The sequence below is a fragment of the Chlorocebus sabaeus genome, chromosome 16 (genome assembly GCF_047675955.1).
Source record: "Chlorocebus sabaeus isolate Y175 chromosome 16, mChlSab1.0.hap1, whole genome shotgun sequence".
Taxonomy (NCBI): domain Eukaryota; kingdom Metazoa; phylum Chordata; class Mammalia; order Primates; family Cercopithecidae; genus Chlorocebus; species Chlorocebus sabaeus.
The window spans coordinates 74,939,360-74,957,271 of NC_132919.1; the positions used below are offsets into that span (position 1 = coordinate 74,939,360).

General features: G+C 47.5%; 1 protein-coding gene and 1 pseudogene across 2 annotated transcripts; both read right to left on the minus strand.

The window, feature by feature from the left end:
- Nucleotides 1–902: 902 nt before the first annotated feature.
- SNF8 (SNF8 subunit of ESCRT-II) lies at nucleotides 903–15,204 on the minus strand. Of its 2 annotated transcripts, XM_008013035.3 has the most exons (8): nucleotides 15,043–15,204; nucleotides 14,286–14,336; nucleotides 11,034–11,172; nucleotides 8,182–8,286; nucleotides 7,033–7,105; nucleotides 4,096–4,237; nucleotides 2,240–2,314; nucleotides 903–1,141 (listed from the first exon to the last, which is right to left on the minus strand). In XM_008013035.3, exons 1-8 carry the CDS (start codon nucleotides 15,094–15,096, stop codon nucleotides 1,004–1,006), a joined length of 777 nt encoding a protein of 258 aa, XP_008011226.1. In that variant the 5' UTR covers nucleotides 15,097–15,204; the 3' UTR covers nucleotides 903–1,003. The 2 variants fall into 2 exon arrangements, with proteins under 2 accessions (XP_008011226.1, XP_072861507.1); XM_073005406.1 differs by lacking the exons at nucleotides 8,182–8,286; nucleotides 11,034–11,172; nucleotides 14,286–14,336; nucleotides 15,043–15,204 and adding an exon at nucleotides 8,017–8,153.
- Nucleotides 15,205–17,500: 2,296 nt separating this feature from the next.
- On the minus strand, nucleotides 17,501–17,654 carry LOC119622242 (U1 spliceosomal RNA; annotated as a pseudogene).
- Between the last annotated feature and the right edge of the window lie 258 nt (nucleotides 17,655–17,912).

Here is a 17,912-nt window from a genome sequence, read left to right on the forward strand (position 1 = left end):
CGACTTTGGGAGCCTTAAACAACTCTGGCCTCTTCCCTCATCACTTCTACTTGCTGTAGGAGATTCTTGCTTTCTGATGCAGAAGCTTTTACTCTTGGCTGACCATGTGTGCAGAAAAATGTCTACACACAGTATGTGCTGCCATTCTGTACTGTGCAGTGATACGTGAAGGCATGGGCTCGGGTTAATAGGCCTAGGCTCCAGCTTTGGCTCCGCTGAAGCTGGTGGCCCCTGGCAAATTACTTTGATTCAATCACCTGTGACGCTGAAGGCTGCCTACTTGGTGAAATTTAAGTGAGCTGTATGTAAAATGGGACAGGGTAGGTGTTCAGTAAATGACTCCCTTTCCCACTACTGAGGCTAGAGGGACCTGGCAATCTAGTACAGGAGGGTGAGAAAGCTAGTAGGGAATTAGAGAAAATAGAACACTCCCTAACTATTGTTTGATTCCCCTCAGAGTCCATTGTTTTCTTTCCTCCAGTTAAGCCACGATTGGACATTGACTTCTATTTCCTTCACACTCACAGCTAACTTTGTCATAACCTAGAGCCTCTACAGAGGAAGCCAGAAGAGGCTAAAAGAGTGAATAGTATTTACTGGTCCATTAGGACCAGCTAGTTTGAGATAAGGAACATTTTATTAAAAATGTTTGAATTAGCATAGGCTGTAATCTATGTCTCACAGCTACAAAGACTAGACAGGCCAGGAAACCACCTGCATTCCAGGCCCAGCTCTTCCATGAACTTGCAGATGACCTGCACAAATCATTTTATATGTGCTTGCCGTTTTCTGTGTTAATCAGATTATCCTTACTGAATGAGCGAGGTCTTCTCCAATAAAGATGCAATGTGAAGGCACTTTTCAAAAATAAAAGAATGGGGGAAGAAAGAAAAACTTGGAACTTTTTTCTTTTCTTTTTTTTTTTTTTTTTTAATAAAACTACCCAGGTTTATTTGCCCTCCTCCTCCTTCCTGCCTGCTGCTGTGTGCCGTTCCACACGCAGTCAGGGAAGGGCTTCTCTGGCCTCTTCAGCTGTAATATCCTGGGAGTAGAGGTCAGTGAAGAGAGCTGGCAGCCAGTAGTGGGCCTCCCCTGGGGCCTGTAAGTCCAGCCACGCCAACCCTTCCTTCAGCAGGTGTTCCTGGAGGGAAAAGGGAAGAAGGGCGGTTTGAGAACAGGGAGGTTCCGTAGACAAAGGGTAGGTAAGCAACCCCCAAACCTATTTTGGCTTCAGTGAGGTTTTCAAACTAAATCTACTAAGTGCCTTCAAACATTTACACAACCAACTATATGAGCTGTTTGGCCTTGGTCTTTGCCTGAATGTGAAAAATGCTACGAAGTCATTTAACTTGTGCTGCTGAGGAAGAGGGGTAAAGCCTAGCATAGTGGAATATAGTGGAAAGAACACATGGCTACAGAAAGATTTGCTGTATGGCCTTCAGCAAATCACTGCCTCCATTTTCCCAGAAACAACACAGAGATCACTGTTTTAGGTACCTTTGAGTTAACTTATACCAGGTAGCAAACATAATTGACCATACTTACGCAAGAATAGACTCAGTTCCTAGAGCTGGAAATATGCTCAAAATGGGTTGGTTCTGTCCAATATCATTAGGTAGATAAATATGTTATCCCCATTTTACAGATGAAAGGTTTAGACAGCTGAATTGCTTGGATAAGGAAAAAAGGTACTGAAGCCAGAGTTGTTAACATTGCTCCCTCTTCACATCATTCATTCTTCAGTACCACGAAATGTGTATGTATAAAGCTAGAGTATATACTATGCAATATAATGCTTCGTGGATAATTACAGATATGTAATTAACATAGTTAATAATTCCCATCACTGTACTAACAGTGTTACTTTCAGTACAAACTACATTAATCTCCTGACAAGTCCAGGCTCAGCATGTTCAGGAAATAGAGTGTTGGTTCCCCAAGTAGCAGGGGCAGCCTGGTATTGTGTGCACACCAGAGTTAGGAACCTGCCTTCCTGAGTTCTACCTTCTTGGTAGCATGAAGAGAAGTGCTAGGCTTCCTTCTAGCATGGCAGCAGTAGCCTTCAAGGCAGAAGGCCAGCAAAGCAATCCTGAAGCTCCTGCCTTTGTGAAACCCACATCCTCCCAACTGGGGCCTGCCTTTGTGGAACCCACATCCTCCCAACTGGGGCCTGCCTTTGTGGAACCCACATCCTCCCAACTGGGGCCTGTCTTTTCTGGACTGTTCCAAAGTTGCATACCAGCACTTGCCGCGCTCGCTCGGTCTCCCATTTAAGACTGGCTTTGATCTCACTGACAGTCACGTAGCCATTCTTCTGAAGGAAGGAGGAATGGGGATTGAATCAGTTAAAGAGTGCACCTTCCCTTAGAACCCAGGACCTGCCCAGGAACAACAGACTTATCCAGACAGGAGGAAAAGCTGTCAAGCATGAGGGAACACAGAAAATGTTTAAAGGTTCCAGCAGGGAGAGAGACAAGTGACTTTCAGCATGACAGAGGTAGGTTGGTGGGTTCAATCTTAAAAGTGGAGTCCAGGCCGGGCATGGTGGCTCATGCCTGTGATCCTAGCACTTTGGGAGGCTGAGGTGGGGGTATCACCTGAGGTCAAGAGTTCGAGACCAGCTTTGCCAACATGGTGAAACCCCATCTCTACTAAAAATACAAAAATTAGCCGGGCATGATGGCACATGCCTGTAATCCCAGCTACTCGGGAGGCTGAAGCAGGAGAATCGTTGGAACCTGAAAGGTGGAGGCTGCAGTGAGCTAGAGATTGTGCCACTGCATGCCAGCCTGGGCAAGAGTGAGACTCCATCCCAAAAAAAAAAAGGTGGGTCCCTTGTACTAACAAGTTAGGCTTCTGCAAAGCACTCTAGAGCATGACAAGGGAAGATTCTGAACAATTAACTGATAGGAAGAAGAATCATAAACTGCTAATAATATCCATTATTTAAATATTCAGCCCTTGCCCTGCCTCATTCTACTCACCCTCCAATACAGAAAAGCCCCTCCCTTATTTAGTTGTTTTACATTATAAAGAAAACTGGGCCAGGTGAGGTGGCTCACGCCTATAATCCCAGAACTTTGGGAGGCCAAGGCGGGCACATCACCTGAGGTCGGGAGTTTGAGACCAGCCTGGCCAACATGGAGAAACCTCATCTCTACTAAAATTACAAAATTAGCTGGGCGCGGTGGCACACGCCTGTAATCCCAGCTACTTGGGAGGCTGAGGCAGGAGAATCACTTGAGCCCAGGAGGCTGATTCGTAGTAAGCCAAGATTGCGCGATTGCACTTTGGCCTGGGCAACGAGTGAAAATAATCCATCTCGGCCGGGCACAGTGGCTCAAGCCTGTAATCCCAGCACTTTGGGAGGCCGAGACAGGTGGATCATGAGGTCAGGAGATTGAGACCATCCTGGCTAACATGGTGAAACCCTGTCTCTACTAAAAAATACAAAAAAAACTAGCCGGGCGAGGTGGCGGGCGCCTGTAGTCCCAGCTACTCGGGAGGCTGAGGCAGGAGAATGGCGTAAACCCGGGAGACGGAGCTTGCAGTGAGCTGAGATCCGGCCACTGCACTTCAGCCTGGGCGACAGAGCGAGACTCCATCTCAAAAAAAAAAAGAAAATAATCCATCTCAAAATAATAAAACTGAACATATCTACCCTAAATACTTGATGGGGATTTGGGGGAAGATGGCATATGCTTAAGGCATGATGAGGGACAGAGGCATGGCAAACAAGATTATTTAAAATCTGTTTTTGAAGAATCCATAAAGTAGTTTCAAAAGACATCAGAGTCTGGCTACCCAAAGAAATCTAGTTAGTTGTCTGCATGTCTGTCTACCTGACTAGACTAGACTGTAAGCTCCTTGAGAGCAGGAATTTTATCATTCCTATCTTTATATGCCCCACAGCCTGGCCCAGTGCTTTGCACTGTAGCTGCTCAATAAATGTCTGCTGAACAAGAACAGGCCTGAGTAGTTCATCCATTGGATAGTCTCAGCAAAAGACCTGCATAATGGGGAGCAGGAGCTCAGAACTGCTGACAGCCTTGCATCCCAGTACCTGCACACACACACTCGAAGGTGCACCAGTACCTCTGCCAGCTGTAGCACCACGGTGTGATCCATATTGAGCTCAGCTGGAACAGACTGAATGAGGTAAGTGCCGCCCACAGGGATGATGCCGAAGCCAGTGCCAAGTGCCTTTAGTTTCTTGATGGCTCTGATCAGGTCGTCTCTGAGGTGAGGAAGAGTTGCTTAACGACCCTTGGCAGATCAGACCTAACAACACAGTTTCAGCTCTGCCCTGGGCAGGACACTGACAGAAAATTTAAAAGACCGCACAACTCCCAGGCGCAGTGGCTCATACCCATAATCCCAACACTTTTGGGATGCCCACATGAGAGGACTGCTTGAGCCCAGGGGTTAGAGACCAGCCTGGGCAACACAGCAAGACTTTGTCTTTACTAAAAAATAAAAAAATTAGCAGGGCATGGTGGCAATCGCCTATAGTCCTTGGGAGACTGAGGTAGGAGGATCACTTGAGCCCAGGAGTTCAAGGCTGCAGTGAGCTGTGATTGTGCACCACTGTACTCCAACCTGGGTGACAGAGCAAGACCCTGCCTCTAAAATAATAAAAGGCTGCACAACACTCAACTATGTCAGTAAAAAGACAGGGTCAAGGAGCAATAAGTGATGCTTTGACAATCATAGGAGTCAGGCTCTCTGCTCAGCAAACCACTCATTCCAACACCCAGACAGAGGTCAAAGATACACCTGCAGATGCCCATCAGGAAACGTGAATGAGTGAGCTGAAGAGGCAATAGGGGGTAGTGTCACCTGTGGCAAACTGGAGAATGCTTATCTACTTTAAAGGGGGCAACCCAGCTGATTATTGCCAAGTGGAAATTCAAGCCCAATACTGCCAAGTTTTCTGATTCTAACTGAAATCAGAAAAGAAGAAAACCTACAAAACAGTGTGTAGATCACATATCCAGCCCACACACAGAGTTTAAAACCTCTGCCAAAGCTCAAAAATGTATCACCCAAACAGCCAGGGAAAGGGCACTTTTAGGTAGATTGGAATGCATTCTCCAACTCTCAAGAATAGCAAACTGAAATGCTTCAAATGCTCACCCTCTCTTCATGAGAATTTGCAATGAGTATGGCTAGTAATCTTTTGTTATCACTTTCCTTTTTTTTTGTTGTTTTTTTTTTTTTTAAGAGATGAGGTCTTGGCCAGGTGCAGTGGCTTACACCTGTAATCCCGGCACTTTGGGAGGCTGAGAGTTTGAGACCAGCCTAGCCAACATGGTGAAACCCCATCTCCACTAAAAATACAAGAACTAGCAGGGCGTGGTGGCAGGTACCTGTAATCCCAGCTACTCGGGAGGCTGAGGCAGGAGAATCACTTGAACCGGGGAGGCAGAGGTTGCAGTGAGCCAAGATTGCGCCACTGCACTCCAGCCTGGGCAACAGAGCGAGACTCCATTTCAAAAAAAAAAGAAAAGTAGAGATGATATCTTGCTGTGTCCCAGGCTGGAGTGCAGTGGTGCAATCATAGCTCACTGCAGCCTAGAACTATGGGTGCATGCCTCAACACCCAACTACTTTTTAGAGACAAGGTCTCACTACACTGCCCAGGCTGGTCTCAAACTCCTGTCCTCAAGCAATCCTCCCACCTCAGCCTCCCAAAGGGCTAGGATTACAGGTGTAAGCTACTGCACCCAGCCTCGTTACTTTTCTTTGAATATTCTAGGTCTTCAAGATCTCATAGTAGGCTGACTCCTTGGAAGTTACATCAAAAACAGCCTTTTATCTTTTCTCAAATTGGACTCACACATAGAGGCTGGTGAACTAGATCAATTTATATTCCATCATCTCACTACCACCTCCTTCCCCAGCCTTTCTAGGCACCTACTCTAATCTCCTTGGCCTCAAATAATCTCAAGACTATATACAGCCCTTGGATACAGTCTAACACCTGCAATCCAAGCACTTTGGGAAGCTGAGGCGGGCAGATCACTTGAGGTCAGGAGTTCAAAACCAGCCTGGCCAACATAGTGAAACCCCATCTCTACTAAAAATACAAAAATTAGCCGGGCATGGTGGTGCACACCCTGTAATCCCAGTTACTGGGGAGGCTGTGGCACAAGAATTGCTTGAATCCAGAAGGCAGAGGTTGCAGTGAGCTAAGATCAGGCCACTGCACTCCAGTCTGGGCGACAGCAAGACTCTTTCTCAAAGAAAAACAAAGACTATATATAGCCCCAAGTTTATTAAAAAATAATACATGAAGAAATGCTTGGAAGGAACTACATTAAAATATATAGCAGTTGTAATCTCTTAGTTGAGAAATAATGGTTTTTGTTTCCCTTTTTATATCTCTATATTTTCTGTTTTCTAAAAATAGCCAGGCGTACGGGCCCATGCCTATAATCCCAACTACTTGGGAGGCTGAGCTGGGAGGATTCCTTGAGGCTGCAGGTAAGCAACGATCTTGGTAGCAGTAAGCTATGATCGTGCCACTGTACTCCAGCCTGGGCAACAGTGAGACCCTGTCTCTTTTTTGTTTGTTTCATTTTTTTTTTTTTTTCTGTACAATATGAAGATCATAGATTTCTAAGCTAGCCTAGACATGAGGAATAGGGAGAAAAGAGTTCCATCTGAATTTTTAAATTTTTTTTTATTTTAAGACGGAGTCTCGCTCTGTTGCCCAGGCTGGAGTGCAGTGGTGCGGTCTCGGCTCACTGCAAGCTCTGCCTCCTGGGTTCACGCCATTCTCCTGCCTCAGCCTCCCGAGTAGCTGGGACTACAGGCGCCTGCCACCACGCCTGGCTAATTTTTTGTATTTTTAGTAGAGACGGGGTTTCACTGTGTTAGCCAGGATGGTCTCGATGTCCTGACCTCATGATCCACCCACCTCAGCCTCCCAAAGTGCTGGGATTACAGGCGTGAGCCACCACGCCCAGCCCCCATCTGAATTTTAAAGACCTCTTTCTGTACTCCAAGGGATTGAAAGACAAGACCTACTGACTGACATCCTGGGCGAACTTGCCCCTTCCCTTCAACACCTGTTGATGTAGTTCCTCCAAAGTTATCAGACCTATTGGAGACAGAAATCAGAAAAAGAGATTACCCACTTTAAATAAGTCGACAGCCATTACATTCCAGTGGCCTACGAACAGCAAGTAACATTCTAGTTCCTAATTTCTTTTAACTCTCTCCTTGGCCGGGCGCAGTGGCTCGTGCCTGTAATCCCAGCACTTTGGGAGGCCGAGGTGGGTGCATCACCTGAGGTTGGGAGTTCGAGATCAGCCTTACCAACATGGAGAAACCCCATCTCTACTAAAAATACAAAATTAGCCAGGCGTGGTAGCGCATGCCTGTAATCCCAGCTACTAGGGAGGCTGAGGCAGGAGAATCACGTGAACCTGGGAGGCAGAGGTTGCAGTAAACCAAGATCGCGCCAGTGCACTCCAGCCTGGGCAACAAGAGGGAAACTCCGTCTCAAAAAAAAAAACTCTCTCCTTATGAAATAACTGGCCATAATATGAGAAATGGATTCTGAGACTTTGCCAGGCTTGTCAACAGAGTGAGAGCCATGAAAATCTAAAAACAAAAGCAGTGTCATCTTTGAAAAACTATAAATGTCCTCTTGACATCAAGGCCGTGTCTATTTATAGTCGATGATGATTTGTAAATGGTTTTAACTTTTCTTTCTGCAACTTCAATCCACACCATTTAATGTGCTTACTAAGAAAGATGGCATCACCAAATGACGAATTTTAAGATCACATTTTAGGGAACACAGAGACTCAGTTGGCATTCCCATACGTCAGAGAGACAGTGCAGGACTACAGTTACTAATGAGAAAATCACTCCAGACACATCAGACATCAGGGGAAAAGGCCTATTTCCTACCTCCCTACTATTTTCTGTACTGAGTAGGGACTAGACCTTCCTGGCCAAAGATCTTTGGAGAACAGAGACAATCGTTCAGGTAATTCTATTTACCCTTGGCCATGGAGACTTGCCATGGATTCAACTGCATGAAACAGCTAAGATGTCTCTCAAGTCCTTAGAGGCCTGTAGACTGCAGGATGGAAACGATAATCTTTTACGGTTTTCTCCCTCTCAGAGAAGTCCAGAGTCCAGTTCACAGGACCCAGCCACCCTCACCTCCATTCCGATGCTTCAGCGCCAGGCACACTTCGATAATTTGGACACCTAGTTCGTAATAGAAGTCCCCCACGCCCAGCATCTCAGACCAAAATCCTTTTCCAGCTACAAGACAGAAAAACACAATCTCGGTTATTGATTAATTTATATCCCTTCTTTTCTTTCAAAGCTGCATTAAAACATCTATCGTATGGGAAGTTTTCCCTGCATGGCATGAAGTTCTTCTGCTCCATTTGCTACTCAGGAAACAATCAGACTTATTACGGTAACTCCTGCTGAAGAACAGGGTCAGACAGTTCCAGAGGGCAGGCAATCTAAAAGTCATTTCTGGCTGGGTACAGTGGCTCATGCCTGTAATTCCAGTACTTTGAGACACCGAGGTGGGCGGATCGCTTGAGACCAAGAGTTCGAGACCAGCCTGGCCAACACAGCAAAACCCCATCTCTACTAAAAATAAAAAAAAATTAGCCAGGAGTGGTGGCGTGCGCCTGTAATCCCTGCTACTTGGGAGGCTGAGACAAGAGAATTGCTGGAACCCAGGAGGCAGAGGTTGCAGTGAGCCAAGATTGCACCAACATACTCCAGCCTGGGCAACAAGAGCGCAACTGTCTCAAAAAATAAATAAATAAATAAATAAATAAATAAATAAATAAATAAAAATTGAAAAAATAAAACAAAAGTCATTTCTATTTGGCTAATTCTGGCTCAGGATACTGAAAAAACAAGTTTCCATTCACACAACATACAGTGAAATATAATGGGAAATATGGTCTAGACAAGACTAAGAGAAAGAATATGCGGACTCAGCATCCAAAATCCACTGATGTTCTGCAAGTTACCAGGAGTGTAGAAATAAAAAATAAAATACGGGCTGGGCTCAGTGGCTCACACCTGTAATCCCAGCACTCTGGGAGGCAGAGGCAGGCGGATCACCTGAGGTCAGGAGTTTGAGACCAGCCTGACCAACATGGAGAAACCCCGTCTCTACTAAAAATACAAAATTAGCCAGGCGTGGTGGTAGGCACCTGTAATCCCAGCTACTCGGGAGGCTGAGGCAGGAGAATCGCTTGAACCTGGGTGGTTGCAGTGACCCAAGATCATGCCATTGCACTCTAGCCTGGGGATCAAGAGCAAAACTCCATCTCAAAAAAAAAAAAAAAAAAGAAGAAAAATGCAGGTTGTAGAGCAGTAGTAATTATAATCCCATGTATGTTTAAAAAGTCGGGGCCAGGCCAGCAGCGGTGGCTCACGCCTGTAATCCCAGCACTTTGGGAGGCTGAGACGGGTAGATCATGAGGTCAGATCAAGGCCATCCTGGCTAACACGCTAAAACCCTGTCTCTACTAAACACACAAAAAATTAGCCAGGCATGGTGGCACACACCTGTGGTCCCAGCTACTCAGGAGGCTGAGGCGGGAGAATCACTTGAACCCAGGAGAAGGTTGCAGTGAGCCAAGATTGCAGCACAACTGTACTCCAGCATGGGCAACAGAGCGAGACTCTGTCTCAAAAAAAAAAAAACAAACACTAGGGCCAGGCACGGTGGCTCACGCCTCTAGTCCCAGCGCCACTTGGGAGGTTGAGGCAGGAAAGTAACTTGAACCCTGGAGTTGAAGGCTGCAGTGGGCTGATCGCACCAATGCACTCCAGCCTAGGTGACAGAAGCCTCAACACTAAAAAATAATAAATTAAATTAGTAATTTTTTTTTTTTTTTTTGAGATGGAGTCTCGCTCTGTTGCCCAGGCTGGAGTGCAGGGGTGCAATCTTGGCTCACTGCAGCCTTCTCCCGGGTTCAAGTGATTCTCCTGCCTCAGCCTCCTAAGTAGCTGGGATTACAGTCACGTGCCACCACGCCTGGCTAATTTTTAGTAGAGACAGGGTTTCACCGTGTTAGCCAGGATGGTCTCGATCTCCTGACCTCATGATCTGCCTGCCTCAGCCTCCCAAAGTGCCAGGATTACAGGCATGAGCCACCATGCCCGGCCAATAATTTTTTTTAAAGTTTGTAAGTATGAGGAAGGGCTCAGTGCAGAGGCTCACGCCTGTAATCCCAGCACTTTGGGAGGCCAAGAAAGGCTGATCACTTGATCCCAAGAGTTCAAAACCAAACTGGACAACATGGTGAAACCTCCTTTCTACAAAAAATATAAAAATTAGCCAGGTTTGGTGGTACAGGCCTGTAATCCCAGCTACTTGGGAGGCTGAAGCACAAGAATTGCTTGAACCTGGAAGGCAGAGGTTGCAGTGAGCCAAGATGGCACCACTGCACTCCAGCATGGGTGACAGAGCAAGACTCTGTCTCAAAAAAAAAGAAAAAAAAAAACTTTTTTTTTAAAAAAAGGTCTTGCTGCAGCCTCAACTTCCCAGGCTCAAGCAATTCTCCTACCTCAGCCTCCCAAGTAGCTGGACTATAGACACATGCCACCACACATGGCAAATTTTTATAGTTTTTGTAGAGATGGGGTCTCGCCATGTTGCCCAGGCTGATCTTGAACTCCTGGATTCAAGTGATCTGCCTGCCTTGGCCTCACAAAGTGCTGGGATTATAAGCATGAGCCACTGCACCTGGCCAAAATTAAGTATTTTTTAATAAAGAGGGAAAATGCCATAAAAAATTCTACTGTAGATCATTCAAGGAATGATCATGGACACTGGCTACTCAGCCTATAATTGGTCTATCTTCCATATCAGACAGTAACTAGCCATCCTGCTAGGTACTCCCTAAAGACGACACCCTCTGGGTCTTCTAGTAGGCCTTTCTAGCGATACCCCAACAGTGGTAACAACTATGTGAGCTTCTGTCCCTAAGGTTCTCTATAAGAACACTGGAACCCTACAGACAACTTCTTACAGGCCAGCGGATCCACGCCAATGGTTGCACACATGTCCTGGAACTGCACACGGAACTCAGGATTCTTCCGGATCTCCTGCTTGTGCTTGCTGGCAAATTCCTCCAGGTTGGTCTTGAACATGTCCAACTGCTTTGACATCTGTTGGATGGACAGGGAGTGGTGAAGGGCAGCCCAGCCAGATGATAATCAGATGCCAAAAATAGGTGCCCAGTCCTGTGGCATGGCAAAGGCTGAAATAACCAGTCTCTCTCAGCCTACCATTATGCTGTTTACCATCTATCTCTCTTTTTATCCCTGCTTCTCCTTCACAGTTCTGTTGTCAGCAGAAATGGGATGCTGTACTGTTTTCTCACTTCCAAACTAGACAATTTTTTGTGCGTTCCTGTTCTAAAATCAGGATGCATTTAATAATCAAGGTGCACATATATACAACCAAATACATGCACAAAAAAAGAACAATGTGTTATATATAATGTGGTATTCCTTTTCTTTTACCCAGAAAAACTTATTAATTTGAAGATGTACCTAATAATTCATTGTATCTTAGAAATGAGGGAATGCAGTGTTCATCCATTAGAAAATCTTTACCCCCCGATGGAAAGGGTGGACAGGAAAAAAATGAAGTGTCGCATGAATCTGTTTAACCTATGAGTCTGGCCAGGAATGGTGGCTCACACCTGTAATCCCACAATGGATCACTTGAGCCCAGGAGTTCGAGTTTAGCTGGGGCAACATAGCAAGACTCTGTCTCAATCAATCAACATATATTTTTTTTTTTTTAATTTTTTTTGAGACAGAGTCTTGCTTTGTTGCCCAGGCTGGAGTGCACTGGCACAATCTCAGCTCACTGCAACCTTAGCCTCCCAGTTCAAGTGATTCTCTTGCCTCAGCCTCCTGAGTAGTTGGGACGACAGGCACACACCACCACACCTGGCTAATTTTTGTATTTTTAGTGAAGACAGGATTTCATCATGTGGGCCAGGCTGGCCTCGAATTCCTGACCTCAAGCAATCCATCTGCCTCAGCCTCCCAAAGTGCTGGGATTACAGATGTGAGCCACCACGCAGGGTCAATCAATCAACCAACCAATATAAATTAAAAAAAAAAAACTTTTGAGTCATGAACCTGGGGATCAATTCCAGATAAAGAACTGCTCTGGGACTTTAATTTGCCAGATTGCATTTCATGTTAAATACAAAAGACTTGGGGATTTTCTGACTTTGTATTACCCCTTCTCTTTTCCTAATTAACAAGGACCACCTTCTACTCCACCAAGAATAAGCACTCCTAGCCCAATATTTCTCACATAAAACTGTTAGAAACCTCCACATTCTTTTAATCACAATTTTCAGTTGATTCCTGCAGTCATCTCCCCTGTGAGTGGGAGCTTTTGAAGAACACAGCCTGGGCCTACTATTTTTCTTCAGCTCACAGCCCCGTTTTCCTGTTTAACAGCTTCCTCCTCTTCTTCCCCAATCACAACCACTGCGTAAACTTGGAGCATGTAAAGAGCAGGGAAGGGCTGGAAAAGAAAACTGCACAGGAGCTGCACCCCCATCACTCACACACTGTCCTGGTGTGTGCCTAGATGTCATGATGGTGGTGTGGGTGCCACAGGTTAGGCAATATTTTCATTTTATTCTGAAGTATTTAAAATGAAAAGCCCCAGAGGACGTAAATCAATAACAGCTCTACCACTTACTACCCATATAACCTTGGATATATTACTTAACACCCCAGTGTCCCAATTTCTTTTTCTTTTCTTTCTTTTACTTTTTGAGACAGAGTTTTGCTCTTGTCGCCCAGGTTGGAGAGCAGTGGCGCAATCTTGGCTCACTGCAACCTCCACCTCCCAGGTTCAAGACATTCTCCTACCTCAGCCTCCCAAGTAGCTGGGATTACAGGCATGCGCCACTACGCCCGGCTAATTTTATATTTTTAGTAGAGATGGGGTTTCTCCATGTTGGTCAGGCTGGTCTCAAACTCCTGACCTCAGGTGATCCGCCCACCTCGGCCTCCCAAAGTGCTGAGATTACAGGCGTGAGCCACCACGCCTGGCCTTTTTTTTTTTTTTTTTTTTTTTTTTTGAGACAGAGTCTTGCTCTGTCCCCCAAGGTGGAACACAGTGGCAAGATACTGGCTCACTACAACCTCTGCCTGCTGGGTTCATGCAATTTTCCTACCTCAGCCTCCTCAGTAGCTGGGACTACAGGAGCCCGCCACCACGCCTGGCTAATTTTTGTATTTTTAGTAGAGATGGGATTTCACCATGTTGGCCAGGCTGGTCTCGAACTCCTGACCTCCAGTGATCAGCCTTCCTCAGCTTCCCAAAGTGCTGGGATTACAGGCGTAGGCCACAGCGCTCAGCTCTCAATTTTAAACTCAGAATACGGCCAGGCACGGTGGTTCACGACTGTAGTCCCAGCACTTTGGGAGGCTGAGGCGGGCGGATCACCTGAGGCCAGGAGTTCAAGACCAGCCCAGCCAACATGGCGAAACCCTGACTCTACAAAAAAAATACAAAAATTAGGGCCAAGCACGGTGGCTCACACCTGTAATTCCAGCACTTTGGGAAGCCAAGGTGGGTGGATCACAAAGTCAAGAATTTGAGACCAGCCTGACTAACATGGAGAAACCCTGTCTCTACTAAAAATACAAAAATTGGCTGGGCGTGGTGGCTCACGCTTGTAATCCCAGCACTTTGAGAGGCCAAGGCGGGTGGATCATGAGGTCAGGAGTTCGAGACCAGCCTGGCCAAGATGGCGAAACCCCGTCTCTACTAAAAATACGAAAATTAGCCGGGTGCAGTGGCGGGCGCCTGTAATTCCAACTACTCGGGAGGCTGAGGCAGGAGAATCACTTGAACCCGGGAAACGGAGGCTGCAGTGAGCCGAGATCATGCCACTGTACTCCAGTCTGGGCAACAGAGCAAGACTCCGTCAAAAAAAGAAAAAAAAAAACTCTCAGAATAATAGGGTTCCCTCCTTATGGGGCTGTAATGAAGACTGAACACGACAGTATATGTAAAGAAAATAGACAAATGCCTGGGACGTTACAAGCATGTAATCACTCAAATATGTTGGCCATTATTGTTATTAGCAAGTTACCTAAAAGATCGCAGCGGCTCAGAAATCAAAATTTTCCACACACCCTATTTCTAGTTCAATCTACACAATCAAATTCGTATCCAAGGTGTTTTGGCCAGCCCTGTTAGGTCTCCCTCCCTGCCTGGGGCCCCCCAGCCGACTCACCTGGGCTAGCTGGTCCTCAGCCAAGACCGTCCCTCGCTCCTTATACTTGGCCTGTCAGACAAAGAGACCAGCATGAGTTAAGAGAGGGCGCTGGGGGCGGCGCGCAGTGGCTCACGCCTGTAATCCCAGCACTTTGGGAGGCGGAGGCGGGCGGATCACGAGGTCAGGAGACTGAGACCATCCTGGCTAACACGGTGAAACCGTCTCTACTAAAACAAAAAATTAGCCGAGCGTGGTAGTGGGCGCCTGTAGTTCCAGCTACTCGGGAGGCTGAGGCAGGAGGATGGCGTGAACCCGGGAGGCGGAACTTGCAGTGAGCCGAGATCGCGCCACTGCACTCCAGTCTGGGCGACAGAGCAAGACTCCGTCTCAAAAAAAAAGAAAAAAGAAAAAGAAAAACAAGAGAGTAGGCGCTGGGGTCCCCCACTTGTGCTGCCACAGCTTTGGGATGAAAAGAGGAGGGTTTCTCTTAAATGGGTTTCTTAGGGAGAAGGATAGGGTGAAGGAGGAGAATCGACGACTGTAGATTTGTGAGTAGAGTCCCATTTGTAGTTAAAACTTGGGTAAGTGGGAGAAAGGGCTGGGCATCTGGGAACGCTGCCAATCCACCGGAAGCTGGAGACATTCTGTATCCCGGGGCCAAGAAGCCCGTCTCAGATTCTGCTGGGAGGTGATTAACGGGTAGGACTCGGCTCCGAGAGAATTCAGTCTCGCACGGGTCAGGGGCAGGTTGTGGGTCGGCCTTCTTCCTGCTCACCTCTGCAAGTTTCTTCTTGGCGATGGCGCCAGCTCCCACCCCACGGCGGTGCATTCCCACCCTGGGCCCGCGGGCCGCCCAGCTGCAGCGACCCCAGGTCTCCGCGTCCCGGGCTCCGCCGCCCGCTCCCCAAGGCGGAAGCCCGAGCCGCGCGTCATCTGCACGCGCCGGAAGCCACGAGGCGCATTTCCTGCCGCGGGGCTGACTGTCTCCGATTGCTACCGGTCCGGCGACCCCGCCTTTAGCTAGTGGCCAAGATTCGCAAAGCCTCGCAGCGAGGAAGGCACGAATATTCGCTCGCGGCCGAGGCCCTCGTTGGCTAGTGCTGGGACGTGGAGCCCCGGCCGCCAAGACCCAAGCTTGTGCATTCCGCCCACGTAGGCGCCTGGGGCCCTGGTCTTCCTCGACTGCCCCTCCACTGCCTGGAGGTCATCAAATGCGCCTAGACCACCTCTTACGTGCCAAACGCTGTGTTGGCCATCCAGGGTTCCATATTGAGCATAAAATAGCCCTCTGCCCTAACGGAGTTAACCTGTTGGAATCACATACAAAGGATTCTGACTACGAAGGGCCTTGAAGTTAAGTTGAACTCTGAAGTCAGATTGCCTGGCTGCGAAGCTCAGTTCCACTACATATGGTACAGGAACTGAAGGCAAATTATTTTAATGTCTTTATGTGGTTCACTATCCACAGTAGTGAAATAGAATAATACCTACTCATGGCCGGGCGCGGTGGCTCAAGCCTGTAATCCCAGCATTTCGGGGGGGGGGGGGGGGGGGAGAGAGAGAGAGAGAGAGAGAGAGGGAGGATTGAGATTCCCCTTTATGGAGCAGAAAGGAAAAGGAAAAAGGGGGAAAATAAATCCCAAACTTTGGGAGGCTGACTCGGGTGAATCACTTGAGGTCAGGAGTTCGAGACCAGCCTGGCCAACATGGTGAGACCCTCGATCTACTTAAAAAAAATACAAAAGTAGCCAGATGTGTTGACACACACCTGTAATCCCAGCTACTTGGAAGGCTGAGGCAGGAGAATCACTTGAACCCGGGAGGCCGAGGTTGCAGTGAGCCAAGACTGCACCATTACACTCCAGCCTGGGCAACAGAGGGAAACTCCATCTCAAAAAAAAAAGAAAAAAGAAAGAAAACTCGGGCCGGGCGCGGTGGCTCAAGCCTGTAATCCCAGCACTTTGGGAGGCCGAGGCGGGCGGATCACGAGGTCAGGAGATCGAGACCATCCTGGCTAACACGGTGAAACCCCGTCTCTACTAAAAATACAAGAAAATTAGCCGGGCGAGGTGGCGGGCGCCTGTAGTCCCAGCTACTCGGGAGGCTGAGGCAGGAGAATGGCGTGAACCCGGGAGGCGGAGCTTGCAGTGAGCCGAGATCGCGCCACTGCACTCCAGCCTGGGGCACAGAGCAAGACTCCGTCTCAAAAAAAAAAAAAAAAAAAAGAAAACTCTACAGTGTGGGAGTGGGCCCAAGCATAAGGGCAGGCAGATCACCTGAGATCAGGAATTTGAGACCAGCCTGACCGACATGGTGAAACCCTGTCTCTACTAAAAATAAAAAAACTTAGCCAGGCATGATGGCGCATGCCTGTAATCCTAGCTACTCGGGAGGCTGAGGCAGGATAATTGCTTGAACCCGGGAGATGGAGGTTCCAATGAGCTTCAAAATGTAGCTGCCGTTTTGGACCTAGAGGAATGGTGGAACCATGAGTACAATGAGCTTCAATACCCAAGGATTTTTACGGAACAGACTGTCATACCAGCCCTACGCCACCAATCTCTGAGTGTTTATTTATTTATTTATTTTGAGACAGAGTCTCGCTCTGTCGCCAGGCTGGACTGCAGTGGCACGATCTTGGCTCACTGCAACCTCTGCCTCTTAGGTTCAGGCAATTCTGCCTCAGCCTCCCGAGTAGCTAGGACTACAGGCACACACCGCCATACCTAACTTTTTTTTTTTTTTTTTTTTTTTTTGAGTAGAGACAGGGTTTCACCATGTTGCCCAGCCTGGTCTCGAACTCCTGAGCTCAGGCAATCCGCCCATCTTGGCCTCCCAAAGTACTAGGATTACAGTCGTGAGCTACTATGCCCAGGCTATTTTTTATTTTTCTTTTCTTTTTTTTTTTTTTTTTTTTTGAGACGGAGTCTCGCTCTGTCGCGGCCCAGGCTGGAGTGCAGTGGCCGGATCTCAGCTCACTGCAAGCTCCGCCTCCCAGGTTCACGCCATTCTCCGGCCTCAGCCTCCCGAGTAGCTGGGACTACAGGCGCCCACCACCTCGCCCGGCTAGTTTTTTGCATTTTTTAGTAGAGACGGGGGTTTCACCGTGTTAGCCAGGATGGTCTCGATCTCCTGACCTCGTGATCCACCCGTCTCGGCCTCCCAAAGTGCTGGGATTACAGGCTTGAGCCACCGCGCCCGGCCTTATTTTTTTTTTTTTTTTTTTATTTTACTAGAGTGCGAACACAGTCCCCCACTACCACAAATTACATAGTCGAGTTTCCCACATTTGGGGAAATCGCAGGAGTCGGCACATTCGGAGTGCAATGGATGAGCCTCGCCCTGAGAAAACCACCTTCAGGATAATGGAAAGTATTGAGTGTTTATGAGAAAGAGAAATAATGTTCTGTCTTACTAAAGCCACTATTATTTTGTGTTTTCCTGTTATTTGAAGCCAAATCTATTTCTTTTTTCTTTTTTTTTTTTTGAGACGGTGTTTCACTCTTGTTGCCTAGGCTAGAGTGCAATGGCGTGATCTCAGCTCACCGCAATCTCCACCTCCCGGGTTCAAGCGATTCTCCTGCCTCAGCCTCCCAGGTAGCTGGGACTACAGGCGCACATCACCACACCTGGCTAATTTTTGTA

Coding starts and splice junctions, on each gene's coding strand:
- SNF8 (XM_008013035.3), bottom strand. CDS start 15,096: ATGCACCGCCGTGGGGTGGGAGCTGGCGCCATCGCCAAGAAGAAACTT. Junction 8,287..11,033: donor TGGCGTGGATCCGCTGGCCT/GTAAGAAGTTGT, acceptor TCTGTCTTGTAG/CTGGAAAAGGATTTTGGTCT. Junction 2,315..4,095: donor TGGTGCTACAGCTGGCAGAG/GTACTGGTGCAC, acceptor TCCTTCCTTCAG/AAGAATGGCTACGTGACTGT.